This window comes from Corythoichthys intestinalis, chromosome 15 (genome assembly GCF_030265065.1).
Source record: "Corythoichthys intestinalis isolate RoL2023-P3 chromosome 15, ASM3026506v1, whole genome shotgun sequence".
Classification (NCBI taxonomy): Eukaryota; Metazoa; Chordata; class Actinopteri; order Syngnathiformes; family Syngnathidae; genus Corythoichthys; species Corythoichthys intestinalis.
In genome coordinates this window covers 31,749,507-31,763,278 of record NC_080409.1, presented here as the reverse complement: position 1 = coordinate 31,763,278, position 13,772 = coordinate 31,749,507, and the positions used below count along the sequence as shown (strand labels likewise).

The 13,772-nt window shown below is 38.3% G+C and overlaps 2 protein-coding genes and 1 long non-coding RNA gene across 8 annotated transcripts in view; 1 reads left to right on the top strand and 2 right to left on the bottom strand.

Annotated features, from left to right (window-relative positions):
• Positions 1-3,340, bottom strand: part of numb (NUMB endocytic adaptor protein) — a 79,019-nt gene extending 75,679 nt beyond the window's left edge. For 5 of the 6 annotated variants that reach the window (XM_057858718.1, XM_057858717.1, XM_057858714.1 and 2 more), the window contains exon 1: positions 3,185-3,328. The gene's annotated coding sequence lies outside the window, so the exon portion shown is untranslated. Of the gene's footprint in view, positions 1-3,184 lie in introns of all 6 variants that reach the window. The other variant, XM_057858719.1, reaches the window with a different exon arrangement.
• LOC130930688 (uncharacterized) lies at positions 2,905-8,324 on the top strand. Its single transcript, XR_009067099.1, has 3 exons — positions 2,905-2,949; positions 5,042-5,074; positions 8,093-8,324. It is a non-coding gene; the product is annotated as an uncharacterized LOC130930688 (long non-coding RNA).
• galnt16 (UDP-N-acetyl-alpha-D-galactosamine:polypeptide N-acetylgalactosaminyltransferase 16) overlaps positions 4,926-13,772 on the bottom strand; it is a 45,093-nt gene continuing 36,246 nt past the window's right edge. Inside the window, exons 9-15 of the mRNA XM_057858721.1 lie at positions 12,886-12,989; positions 12,505-12,631; positions 11,304-11,396; positions 11,118-11,201; positions 8,356-8,482; positions 8,068-8,184; positions 4,926-6,462 (exon numbers count right to left, since the gene is read on the bottom strand). Of these exons, the coding sequence (XP_057714704.1) occupies positions 6,319-6,462; positions 8,068-8,184; positions 8,356-8,482; positions 11,118-11,201; positions 11,304-11,396; positions 12,505-12,631; positions 12,886-12,989 (796 nt within the window). The 3' untranslated portion in view covers positions 4,926-6,318. The remainder of the gene's footprint in view (positions 6,463-8,067; positions 8,185-8,355; positions 8,483-11,117; positions 11,202-11,303; positions 11,397-12,504; positions 12,632-12,885; positions 12,990-13,772) is intronic.

The window sequence follows — 13,772 nt, the reverse complement described above, 5'->3', positions numbered from 1 at the left end:
AACAACATTGACATATTTTGTTGTCTGTTTAATGTATTCTATTGTTATATAATATATTGTAATTATATTACATTCTGAAACAATATTTTATAGGCTACAATAAGTGATACCAGATTTATGTTGAAACAGCATCAGCTTTTGCTATCAGATTGTGACACAACATAGAAAGCTAGGTTATACAAAGCAAACAATGGCACACATCAAAGAACACAAAGTTAGGATAGCAAAGGACTAGCGCAAAATTGAAAAATGATATTGCAAAAGACTGACAAGAAGTTTAGAGTGAGAAATATGTATTTACTCTTTTCTGTAGCCCTAAGTGTTCTCTATACAAAGATAAATCATTATTATTAAAATATGACGGTAACTAGATTTTTCTTTTAAAAATGTGTGCTGTATATATGACTAGTTTATGATTTAATTTCATCAAAATTTGCTACATTTATTTCTCCTAAGTCATCGTCATCTGATGTCGCAGACGGAAGAAATTCAGTATCTGGCAGGCCTCATAGGATCTCTTCAGTTGTCATCGCTGGACACTGCATCACTTGGGTCATCATATGACTTGACCCACTCTCTCTTGATTTTGGGAAACTGGGTGGCGACTGACTTGCAACGCTTTTTTCATCGTGTTGAGGGTTTCCGCCGCTTAATTTATTATGTTTGGCTTCCTGGAAAAAAAAAATCACTGCAGCATGAAAATATTGGATGAATCCTAATTTTAATTTAATAATTTTTAATAATAATTTCTTGGTGATCAAATAATAATGCTCCAGTCAAAGCAGAATCTATTTGTTCCCCCTTCAAAAAGGCAGACCTTGATGTTGATGCAGTAGTACAATAGTCAATTGTTTTATTGAGATGTATTTGGTACATTAGGGCCTGGCAGGTGGATTGTTTTATAAATAGGCTTTACATTTGCCCTATGACAGGCCAAAACCCTATGACAGGCCAAAAAACAAAGAGCCAAGGACTTATTTGGTGCTGGGGACATTTGAATTTACATAATACCTATTGATATAGTAATAAAATCACATGAGTAGGCGACCTTTCAGCAAACCAATCTACTTATGACAGGTCAGCAGCAACAAAAAAATGTCACACTTCAACAAACAGGCAGTAGGAGTCCCCCTCGTTTATCAACAGAAGTGCAACAAATTTTAGAATCAGAAAAGCCAGTAAAAGGGTCTACTTACGTCTTTGGAAAACCAAGGTCGCATTGTTGTAGGTTTTCAAAGCTGTCGTCGCTGAAATGATGAAAACAATGAGGCGATTGGGGACCTGTATGCATGCTCACAAAAACGGTCCAAACCTTTGCAGGAGAATTTTTTTTGGACCACTCATAGAGTCTCGAGTCTTCCTGTGAGCAATTCATCGCTACACATCAAGATGGCATGACGAATCTCGCGAGTAAAACCCAGAAAATAGCGTGGATAGCGTGGTGCTATATTCCTGTGTTAAGAGTGGTGGCGAGGCTCACTGGAAGTAACCTCATCAGGTAGCGGTCGGCAGGGCAGCGCGTCCCTCGTTGCTATGGCCATAACTCGAAAACTACGTGGTCAATTGGTTTTTTTTTTTATGTCACTTTTTCAGACAGCGAATGATGCATTTAATACAATTCAACTGAGTAAAACACTCCAGAACGAAATCCGAAAAGCTCTTCAGTTGCGCTTTAAGGTAGAATAGCACTTTCCCAAGATCTTAACATTGTCTACCTGCTCTAATGCAGCGAGCCCTCATAAACACAATGGAGTCTTGTTCCGGTTCAACTCCAAAAAGGAGAACAAATACGTTATGCTTGAGGCTGCGCATGATCCAGGATGAGGATTTTTATTGTAGAAGTGTTTTTTATGCAGGACAAATAGCCACGCTAACATGCACCCACACACAGCCTACGGTACACATACACACATGACTCTCAAACACATTTATGCATATCGATAAACACAGGTTTTTACATAGAAACAAACACTAGGACTGAACGATATTGGAAAAAAACTTACATTGCGACTTTTGGGGGGTTTGCAATATATTGCGTGCATTACATATTGCAATATTAAAACTAGAAGAATTTTCACCAGCAGACATAAACAGTTGAATAGTTAAAAAAAAAAACAAGAATTGCATGTCCTGCGATAGGACTATTGCGCAAGCACATATCGCGATGGCGATGTTCAAACGATATATTGCGCAGGCCTAACAAACACACACATATACCATCACAGGCTTGCTCACACACACGTAAGCCATATATACACACACACAAATATTCAACCAAGGAGTGTAAATGAGCAGATTTGTGAGCATACAATATCATATCTTTGCACAACGATATATTTGCAGATATTACAAAACTCTCACAGCATTTGATTTCGATTCGATTCAAGGGTATTTGATTGCTTTAATACAATATTAAGTTCACATTTAATAAAATAGCCGCATTTCACCTAAAGCAAAACAAACAAACAAACCAAAAAAACAATTTTGATGTTTGACTGTTTTTCATGCTGAAACATTAGATGTAAAATATGTCCGTGTTTAATATTTTGGGTTTGTATCGATTTGATTGGCTCGTTGCTTAATGCTTACCAATCCATATATCAATCCAGATCGATTATTGTTACACCCCTAATTAACATCCTTCTAACTATTCCAACCAGATGTATTGATGACAGTAAAAACAATTTACAAGTACTCATGCATCGATTTCATATGCATTCACAAGCAATACATTCTTACACTTAGTTTCATAAACACACGCAAACATTTACACATACTGAGAAATTTACATACAACATACATACATGCTCTAATGCATAGTACATGCATACACACAAGTACTGTATATACAGCTAATGTATGACGTCACAACCCGGAAATCAGGTGATTGGCATTTACGCCCCATGACAAGTTCACCTCGTCCAGGTAGAATACTCGTGCGAACGACAGGTAAGATAGTACCGCCCCTCGTCTTTGGCCCTTAATTCACCTCCGTTTATAAAACCAAAGGCAGCTAGAGTTGTGCGTCGACGACTCTGCCATTTGGACACAAAGTCGGTGTCGTTTCACGGAGGTTTTGAAGGGATGCTAACGTAACCACATCCGAAATTACAAGCTTAGCTCGACATGCTAGCCAGCTAATTGAAGAGAGAGAGGGAGAGAAACAACATAAAAATACACCTACCTGCAACGACGAGGCAGCGCAAGACGGTAATGCCGTCACAAATTCCGCCCCCTCCCCGCCGCGGAGCCTCACGCGTCGGCCCCCTCCGAGGAAAATAATTCAAATTCCACAGAAAGGCTGCGAAAGACTCGCGTAGTCCAATCGCTTCGGCCACCGCTGCTGAATGGCTGCGAGCGAGCGACTCAACCAAACGCCCTCCCTAGCAACGGACCGCCTCCACACCTTCCTATTGGTTAATGGGAGAGGTTATGTTGTGATGGACAGGTGAGGGAGCAAACCTGGAACAAATGTTGACATGCCATAAAAACACAAGTACATAACGCCACCTAGTGGATTTAAAGCGCAATTTCATCACTGCATGCTGCCGCAATGGAAGAGTTGGGCTCATAGCGAGATATCTGCGGGACTGCGGACGTAAAGTGCGTGATTTCTCCATTAAAATACTCTTGACTCGCTGAATTACTGACGGATTTTCAACGACTTGGTTTAAAACAAACCCTATTTATGTGGCTAGGATTCAGGCTGGATAGTGTGCAGTTAATTTACTGCGTCTCCAAGGTTTATGAAAAACTGAGCAATTCCCAGCCATTTCAAAGCATGTACATGCTCCACTGACTTTAATGTTTAAGTTATCGACGGCCCCGTTGCAAAATGGCCCAAAAATGACGACGTTCGTTCCCATTGTCAGACATGTAGTTTACGGCTTCCGGGACAATCCACGCCTTGGTCTTGCAAGTTACGCCTCCGCCTCGCTGTTTTGCAGACCGCAGACAAATACTCCAATACACCTGGGGACCAAACCTACCGCTATATGACATAAAAATGAGACCCCCCCCCCCCCCCCCCCAAATGATTTTTAAAAAAAATATTAATAATCACCACACAACACACACCGCTGCACTGTAACATTGTTTTGAATAAAGCCACTTAACATTTCCAAAAATTAAATTAGAAAAAGCCCACTTGAGTGAAAAAAAAAGAAACGCCGGCAAGTGCAGATAACTGCCATGAAATAAATACTAGTAGATATTATATTGGCATGACACAGAAAATAAATTACTTAAGTTCTAATTAAACACATGGAAAATTATCAAATGTACTGATGCATCATTGTATCAACTAAAATCATTTTTGTATTGCTGTATTTTTATTCTTATAAATATCTTATACCTACCTTTAAATTGGGAATTTATTTGGAATGTATTCATCATATTACCAATTTTCAGTATACTTTGTTAGAAGAAAAAAAAAAAAAAAAAAACAAGCAAACAAATGAGATATGAAATAAAAAGAAAGTGAAACACCTGGAATGTCATTGTATTAATCTAATTTATCTTATATCGTTATTCTTTTCATTTTACTATAATTGTTTATTTTACTATAATTGTTTACTTGTGAAAGTAATTTATTAAAGTTAACAGTAATAATTATTTATAATTGTTTATTTTACTATAATTGTTTACTTGTGAAAGTAATTCATTAAAGTTAACAGGAATAATTATTTATAATTGTTTATTTTACTATAATTGTTTACTTGTGAAAGTAATTTGTTAAAGTTAACAGAAATAATTATTTATAATTGTTTATTTTACTATAATTGTTTACTTGTGAAAGTAATTTGTTAAAGTTAACAGTAATTATTATACAGGTATTCTGTCTTATATAAGTCGCCAGTTATAATCGAGAAAAAATATATATATACTGTTACATGAAGTAATTAGCACCAGTAACTGGAAAAAGCTGAAGAATAGGAGGTCATGATACAAATTTCATTAAATAAGCATCTCAAAAAAATAGCTCAAAATAGATTAAACCGAAAGAAGAGGTGACAAATTCTGACTACATTTTATTTTTCAGGTGTACTCTTTAGACATCCCCGCACACACCCAGGTATGCATACACACACGCACGCACACCTACACACACACGCACACACAGAAAATATCAAGCAAATATACGCTTTAGGTACTTTTATGACATGTTTATGAGAGGGCAAAAGAAGAAAAACATTCTTTGGATGCAACCATGCAGAACAATAAATAAAAACCATCACCTGATTTCAACTTTGTTCACATCAGTCTTACATTTTCAAGGGAGACATACGGTACTATTAATATCTTTATTATTTCCTACAGTTGAATGGCCTAACTCTATTTTTGTCATTTTTCAGGTGACGAAATGTAGAGTTTTATGACTGGAATGAAATCTGGGTGATTCCTAAATTATATGACAATAAAGTCTTCTGTATAGTTGTGTATACAGAAAATGTCCTCCCATTTACTCCCCAAACATCTGTGAATTTGTCAAATCTTTCCTTATTTTTGAAAGATGATCAAGAACATTCACTTGATGCACTGGCACCCTATCTTGAACCCTGTTTAATTTCTATGACTTTTATCAAGTGCTGAACTTCCCTTTCTGTGAGGTTTTTTTTTTTTTTTTTTGTGATGGGTGAAGCCTAATTTCTTGGGTGTGGTCATTTGCTACGCTGAAAAATCAGGAAAAGTGCTGAGTGCAATAATAGATGACAGCCTATATGTCAAAATTGTTACTAAACCCTAAATTCGACCACTATTCATCTGAAAGACAAAAATGGAGTTAGCCCACTGTAGTTGTTATATATGATACACAGTATATTATCAATGGTTTCAATTCAAGACAGTCACCATGTATCTTCATTGAGGTAACATAACTTCTTCCCAAGTATAAACATATCTTTAGAGATATTCTTGCCATGGTGAAATAGTGGTTGTAGTCTATAATTTGCTAATTTGCCAAATTGTGACATCACATAAATAAATGCTACAAGATGTCGGCAAAGCGCCCCCCCCCCCCCCCCCCAATAGATAAGGCCTTCGCCTGAAAATACACCTTGGTTCTCAGATGCCAAAAGATGGCGCCAAAGCAATGTATCCATCTTCACGCATGGCTTTGGCCAAAGCGCAAATTTGTAGGCTTTTACTGTACAAACATTAAAAAGTCCTATTTTCATGATATGAACATGAAAATGTTAAAAAAAAAAAAAAGTATAATAATAAGGGAAAGCTGCAGCCTCCTTTAAAGATGGAGCATCCCTACACTGCTCTAGAAGCAAGGCCAAGGTAATCCTTGTGTTTGGGGGACCTTCTATGCCTTCAGGTGATGATCTGTGGCTCCCAGGTCTGGCTGGCCAACATGGGGCGACACTGGGCGACGACAGGCGGGCCGGGCGGGCTCTGACTGTCCAGACATAGACCGCTGACTGTGTGCTGTAGGGCCGAACCTTTGGGCTTCCATTTCTGTACACAGAAACAATTTTGGCAGAGGATAAAGATTCTTAGTGTTGTCTGAAAACCCATATTGTTGTCGATTTCATGTTTTTTTCACAAATCATTACTATCGGTCTGTAACTTGGTTATTAAAGTCAATCTAATTAGTTGTTTTACGAGTGAGAAACTGCTATTGCAATGGGAAAACAAGAGAGTGGAATCCAATATTGTTTCATCTCCTGTGGGAAGAAGACAAAGTTGACCGGTCCATATGCTTCCACTTAATAAGCACTCGGTTCCCCTAGGTGTCGTAAATCACAGAGCAGACCCGGGTCCACGTGGAAAATCGAGATCCTGTACCGCCTCAAAACAACGCCGATGACCGAGTTACGCTTATCTCTGCCATTTAGTCTTCATTCCACTGCAACGTTTTCCTACCAGGAGCTTGAAGCAAGCGTTCCATTGATGTTGATCACTTTTAGCACACTTTCTTTTCAAAAAGAAATATTTATTGTGTCCACTAGTATCCTTTTTGTCTCCTTGTCACTTTTAAGTGAACACATACAGTATGTAAGACCAGTGTATTAAATGCTTTGGATTCACAGTGAGAAATGAATCCCTAACCCTATCTTCAAACTCTTTTGGAACCCCAAATCTGTTTATATGCATTCATCATACTGTTGACCCCCACAAGTGTTGCGGGGTTGCTGGGGCGGGGGTGCTGGAGCGTACCCCAGCTAATTATGGGCAGGAAGCAGGGTACACCCTGAACGGTCACAGGGCACATATAGACAAAAAAACCTTTTACAATCACACCTATGGGGATTTTATAGTATTCTATCACCATGCATGTTTTTGAGATGTGGGAGGGGACCGAGGTACCCGGAGAAAAACCACACAGGGACACAGGAAAGCCAGAACCTGGGATTCAATCACTGATCTCAGAACTGTGAAGCGGACCACTCGACAACATGCTGCCTAAACATTTTTTTAAAAACCTAAATTGTTAAAACAACCCTCATTTTAAATCCTATACATTGTTTGAAGCCTTAAATCTGCGATGAAAACCCTAATTTGAAACCAATAATTGTCGTGAAGCTTTAAAACCTCATTTGAATTCCAAATTAATGGCGCGCCAATAAGTTAATTTCTCAAATAATGTTAAAATCATTTAAACAGTAGGATGATTGTAAATCCTTAATAATTCCTTAATTTCACTGTAGTATGTGATAATATGCTGATGTTATTGTGTGTGGCCAATGTGAAAACAGTTCATTTTTAGAGCAACTCTGGTTCATCTATCACCATCAAAGGCAACCAATAAGTTTATTAGACTTTAAACCGTCAGTCAAAACCTCAATCCTGGTTTGAAAACCCTCATTTGAAACACCCAATCCTACTTAAAAAACAAAATGTTTAAAACCCTAACTCTGCCATGAAACCTTACATTGAAACCCTTACAAAGTCCCAAACTTCATCATATAGGAAACCTTTAAAAACATGCTTAAAATCCTCGTACGGTCTAAAAACCCTTTTACCTGTGTTCAAACCTGAATTTGTCTTAAAAGAAACCTTTAACTTAGCTTGAAAGCTAAACTGGAAAATTGTTATAAAATTAACTGTATATGCACTAACCTGTCTCGGCTCTTTGGCACTACAGGGCTCCATGGTGACCTTTGACCCGGGGGTGAAGAGCGTGATGGCCAAGCAGAGATCTTGCTGCCGGATCAGCGGCTCGATTAACTCCCACCTCTGGAAAAAGAAAACACAAAAAGGGTTTGAAAGTTATTCATGTCGTAAAAACACAAGCGTTACCATGAACCAAGCAACCATTGCTAGAAACTTCCACCGAGCTTTGGAACATTGATTTAAATCGGGAACCCCCGTCACTTTTTGGCCCCTTGTTAGAGTTAGAGTGCTGACCTGCGCCTGAGGCCTGCCACCTCTGAGCACCTTGCACTCCGCCAGGCCGAGGCCGTCTGTCCCTCTGGTCTCCAGGCACAATGAGCCTTGTCTGAGGATACTGGACACGGCCTCCTGCTCAGGAACCCTTGAGGGATGAATTATACCAGTAAGTGTTCTCACTCAAAATAGTCTCTAATACAGAACCAGACGGTAGCACTCAGAAGGGGGCCAGAGGTGGCCAGCCTGCATATTCCCATGTTCTCAGCTTTTCACCACAACCAAGAAACAGTCCAGTAAAAGGTGTTTATGGCCACACACAAACGATATTCACAGACCAGATGCCTGTGAATTGGATATGACAGGCACGCACTCCTGTAAAGAACTGACACAATTACCTTGAGGGTCGCTTATCCCCTGCAAAATACATATTGCATGGTAACTCTGTTGATTTTCCTTCACAACTCATCATATTTTTACCAATTCCGTTTTGAGGCCATTTCATTCTTTGCCAATTATTATCCAAAATATAAAGTTTTTGTAAGAAATGGCTCTGTTTCCGGGGCGATGGGGACGCCTGGTGGTTGAGATGGAAACAATTGTGTAGGGGTTTTGTCATATTTTTCAGATTTTGAGTCAATTTCTTGACCAATTAAATGTATAGAATCGTTCTTCCTCTGGAATACAAAGTTTGAAAATTGCTATTCATAGTCCCTGAATAAAGATACAGACAGTTTTCAGTGAAATATAGTACAATAGTATTAAAATGATTTGATGAAATATAATTGAATCTAGGATTTCATTTAAATCATACTCCAATTAATAATTGTTTTCAAAGTTCAACTTTCATGGATGATTACCGTTTCAGATCATTTTGATCATGTTACCATTTTATGCACAATTGCATTGATAACTGTGATTGTTTGTTACAATTTCAAATATCAAATGTAATACACTTTGTTTTGAATGACTCTGTGTTTAAGATAAGAACGAATAAAGGGATTATTATCAAACTGGCATGACATGTTTATGAAAAAGAAGAGAATCAAGAAATTATTACATTTTGGGTTAGTGAAATCAAAGGTCTCAAAAGTCAGAAAAGGAATTTCACGATAACTTGATAAAGGATGAGACTAACTCAAATTTGCATGGGTAAGTGATGTGATGATTACCATAATAACAATCTATATTTTGATATCTGATCAAAAATTAGTAATTGTCTACTCTGTGTGTAGAGTGGCTTTGTTTCATACAAAAAGGGAGTGCTAAGTCTACTAGCGCTGGCAATGCTTTGAATTTGGTTGCTTAGGCAGGAATCTGCTCTTCTTAGCAATATCTTTTCATATTGTGATTGCAAATAGTAGGTATAATTTTATTTAATACTCAATATTGTTTGGATTTTATTTGTCTAAGCATGACATTTTGCCTGGACTACTTTTAATGCGGCACAACACGCTGATGTTACATGCGTAGGGGAAAAAGAGAGGCGGCGGATACATTTGATTTCAACCACACATAAATATAGAGATAACGACGAAGAAGCCGACGAAAGCAAGAAAAAGCAGAAAATGTCAAAAGTGTGGGATCATTTCAAGCTGGAGACCAAGGTGAACACTGTGTCATGTACATATTCACTGTAAGACAGCGCTTGCATAACACTACCCCCACCCGGCCTCGGCTACCTGCGGCCCCGCCGACACTTCCATACCCCTAGCTGGACCCCGTTACCGATGATCGCCCCCGAAACCCGGGCCAGGCGCCACTGCGCCCCCCACCCACCTAGCCCCCGCTCCACCGAAGGCACCCCGTTTACTCCAAGAGCGGAGGAGCGATACTCGGGACAAGGTAAAATTAAGTTAACATAGCACTAAGTAACACCAAGTACACCAAGTAGCCCTGGTGGCTAATGTGCACCAGCAGGTATCATACATTTATTTTAAACACTGCAAAAACTCCTCAAAATCCTATCAGGACTTACCTTTTAGACTTAAACTTAAAACTTAACTAGAACTTAAAAATAGCTTGACACAAATGGAAATTCAAGTGAAATACTGTATGTGGGAAAAACACAACTTTTAAGTGATGTGTGTTATCAAGCGTAATGACATTTTTAGGTAAGAAATAAGATTTTTTAAACAAAATCTTAAGTTTTTTGAGTGAAAGCAGTGATTTTTTTCTAGTCACATCTGAGATGCATTTGTTGGCTGTTTTCAACAATGTACATCTAAAATCATCGATAGTCTAAAATGATTCAATATTAGGTGAAATGTCTTGTTTTGTCATGTATATTTATAATTGCTCTCTACCTAAAAAAATGTTTTATCCGATTACTCGATTAATTTTCAGTAGACTACTCAATTACTAAAATATTCGATAGCTGCAGCCCTAGTATAATTCAATGCATAATTTTATATTTACTTTTAATTTGTAATTTAATTGCCAAACCAGTTGTGAATAAAAAATGACCTCGCCACGTACCACTGCTGATAGATTCCAGCATGAATCATTGACTAGATCATTTGTGATTCAGGGTGCCATGACACCCCATGTGTATTTACTCTTGCTTGACATGCCAGGAAAAAAAGGGAATCCTCAATTTATAACCTGGCGCCTCCTAAGTTTATCTTATGGTGATTCACCATTTTGGCCTTCCGACTTAATTGGTCCAATGTGTGACAACGCGAGGGACTTGTTGGACGGTTACAGATGAAGACATATCTATTTGTCACACAGTCAAACGGATTTTGTATCGATCAAATACTAAAGTGTAAAATGTGGGGCACCTGAGCTCGGGGTAGACGTTCTCCATGTACCAGCGGAAAGGTTTGCAGTTCAACTTCCGTCGCAGTGCCAGACGGTCGGTGATGCTGTAATTTCAAAATTATTAGTGAAAAATGATTGAAAGATTTTTTTTTTTTTTTAACTTGAATTTAGTCGATAATTTTGTGGAGTGACATGAACGTACAAACCTGCCAAAAGCTTTGCCCTGTGCTGAAGGCCTGGCTGAGTAGTAGTACTGCTTGTACTCATCCATCCACACCTCGGCAGCCCGCCGCGTGTTCCTACATGCATCCATATGATGTCATTCATGGTAACCTCACAAGTACAGTATACCCAGAAAGAATTCACAAGGCTTCACTTTTTCCACTGTTTGTGGTGTTTGAGCCTAATTCTAAAATGTATTAAGAATTCTTTAGCCTTCTTCCGCAGATCTGGTTTGCTACAACATAGGGAATCATTATACAGTATTATCTTGGTTTTGTGTATGTATGTACATAGACAGTATATATAATCGGGCTGCCTTAATTAATCAGCAACTAACCGATTATCAAATTATTCAACAACTATTTTGATAGACCATATTAAACCGGTCATGAAATCAGTACACCGGCTTCCTGGGAGTTAAATGATAAACTATAAAAGCTTACTGCTGGACTTGTGCCAAAATACATGCTTAATTTGTTTGACCCCTACGAGGCATGTAGTAGACCCCTTAGGTTGTCCGTAACCAGTTTGCTGTGTGTTCCAAGAACAAAAATCAAGCAGGGTGAGACAGGACCCCATCATGAAACAATAAACAAATAAACCGGAAATATTACTTTATTTTTTAAAATTTATTTTCAGAGAAGTACATTAAAAAAATGCGATCCTCTTACTACTAAATATTCCCATATTTATCTATTAGTGTATTTGTATTTATTTTTTAAACCTATATTTTTAATACAAAACATCTTTTAAGGCTAATGCATTTATTTAAATGTTTTAAATGAAAAAAATTAATACTGTCTTATTTCTTTAATCCTCAATGAAAGCATATGATTATCTATGTAATTTATCAAAATAGAAATATGCTTAGGAAACCAATACTGTATACTTGCATAGAATTTCAAGTTTTCTCAGTCCATTATTTTGTGTTCCAATGCATATTTCCAGAAAAAATGTTAACCCCAGAGTGATATAATTGTAAATAACGCGTGATTTGTATATTATCAAACTGATCACAAAAATTATCAGTGAATAATAATAGTAATTGCTTGGGTCAGCCCAAATACATAGTTATCAGCACTCCTACTGCAGGACAATTTTGGGCTGCTTTTTTTTTTTTTTTTAAACAAAATATGCAAAACGTCAAGCGCCATGAATACATGGTTGATTCTGACACACACTCACTTGATGTAAGTGAGCGCATTGCCCTCTGGGAAGTCGTACGGGTGTCGCTTCCGGAACACATGACCCACGCGGCTGCAGGGCAATATCTCCAAACTCCCACCGCACATCCACACACGGAATGACAGCTCTAGTAATAAAAGTAATAAGAATTATCATCATCATACCAATGTGGACATTTTAGTATGAGATGTGTCACCGAGCTTCATTGAACACGCCAGAGTGTAAGGAACACATCCAGAAAAACATCACAGATTAAAAGATGTGTCATGTTGGTCACGTTATGCTCTTAAATGTCAACTTGTTCGGAGGAAAACAAGTACTTGGCTAGAAAGAAGGGGAGACAGAAACTTCTTGTCAGAAAGATGAGGGCAGGCTTCTCACCAAAGTTCTCCCCACCCCAGATATCCATGTGGGTGTCGTACTGCCCAAGGTGGTTGAACCAACTCTTGTCCATTGCAAAGATACCACCAGCAATCACAGGGGTCCTAAAAAAAAACACACATAATCAAGTTTCAGTCCCTGCCAGACCCTCCCAATCAAATGCTTTGGACAGATATTGTTGTGGATAGTAGCCACTTACACTGTAGTTTTTACTGCAGAAATGGGTAAACCTCAACCATGAGAGACAGAATGTGGGAAAAAAAACAGATAATCACATTGTTTGATTTTTAAAGAATTTATTTGCAAATCATGGTGGAAAATAAGTATTTAGTCAATACCAAAAGTTCATCTCAATACTTTGTTATGTACCCATTGTTGGCAATAAAGGAGGCCAAACGTTTTCTGTAACTCTTCACAAGCTTTTCACACACTGTTGCTGGTATTTTGGCCCATTCCTCCATGCAGATCTCCTCTAGAGCAGTGATGTTTTGGGGCTGTCCTTCAACTCCCTCCACAGATTTTCTATGGGGTTGAGATCTGGAGACTGGCTAGGCCACTCCAGGACCTTGAAATGCTTCTTACGAAGCCACTCCTTTGTTGCCCTGGCTGTGTGTTTGGGATCATTGTCATGCTGAAAGACCCAGCCACGTCTCATCTTCAATGCATGTGTGATACATCATTGGAAAGCTCAAAATCTCAATTTTCTGGAGGAAGAAAAATTTTGAACAGGACTGCATTTTTTAAAAAAAAAGTTTTTTTTAAACAGCAAAACCCTATCTGGAGGTGAGAGCACGCGAGAGCAGAATTACAGACGCCATGACTTTAAGGAGATATTATCACGTACTTTCCTTGTTTCGATCCAAAAACTCCATGTAGCATGTATCACT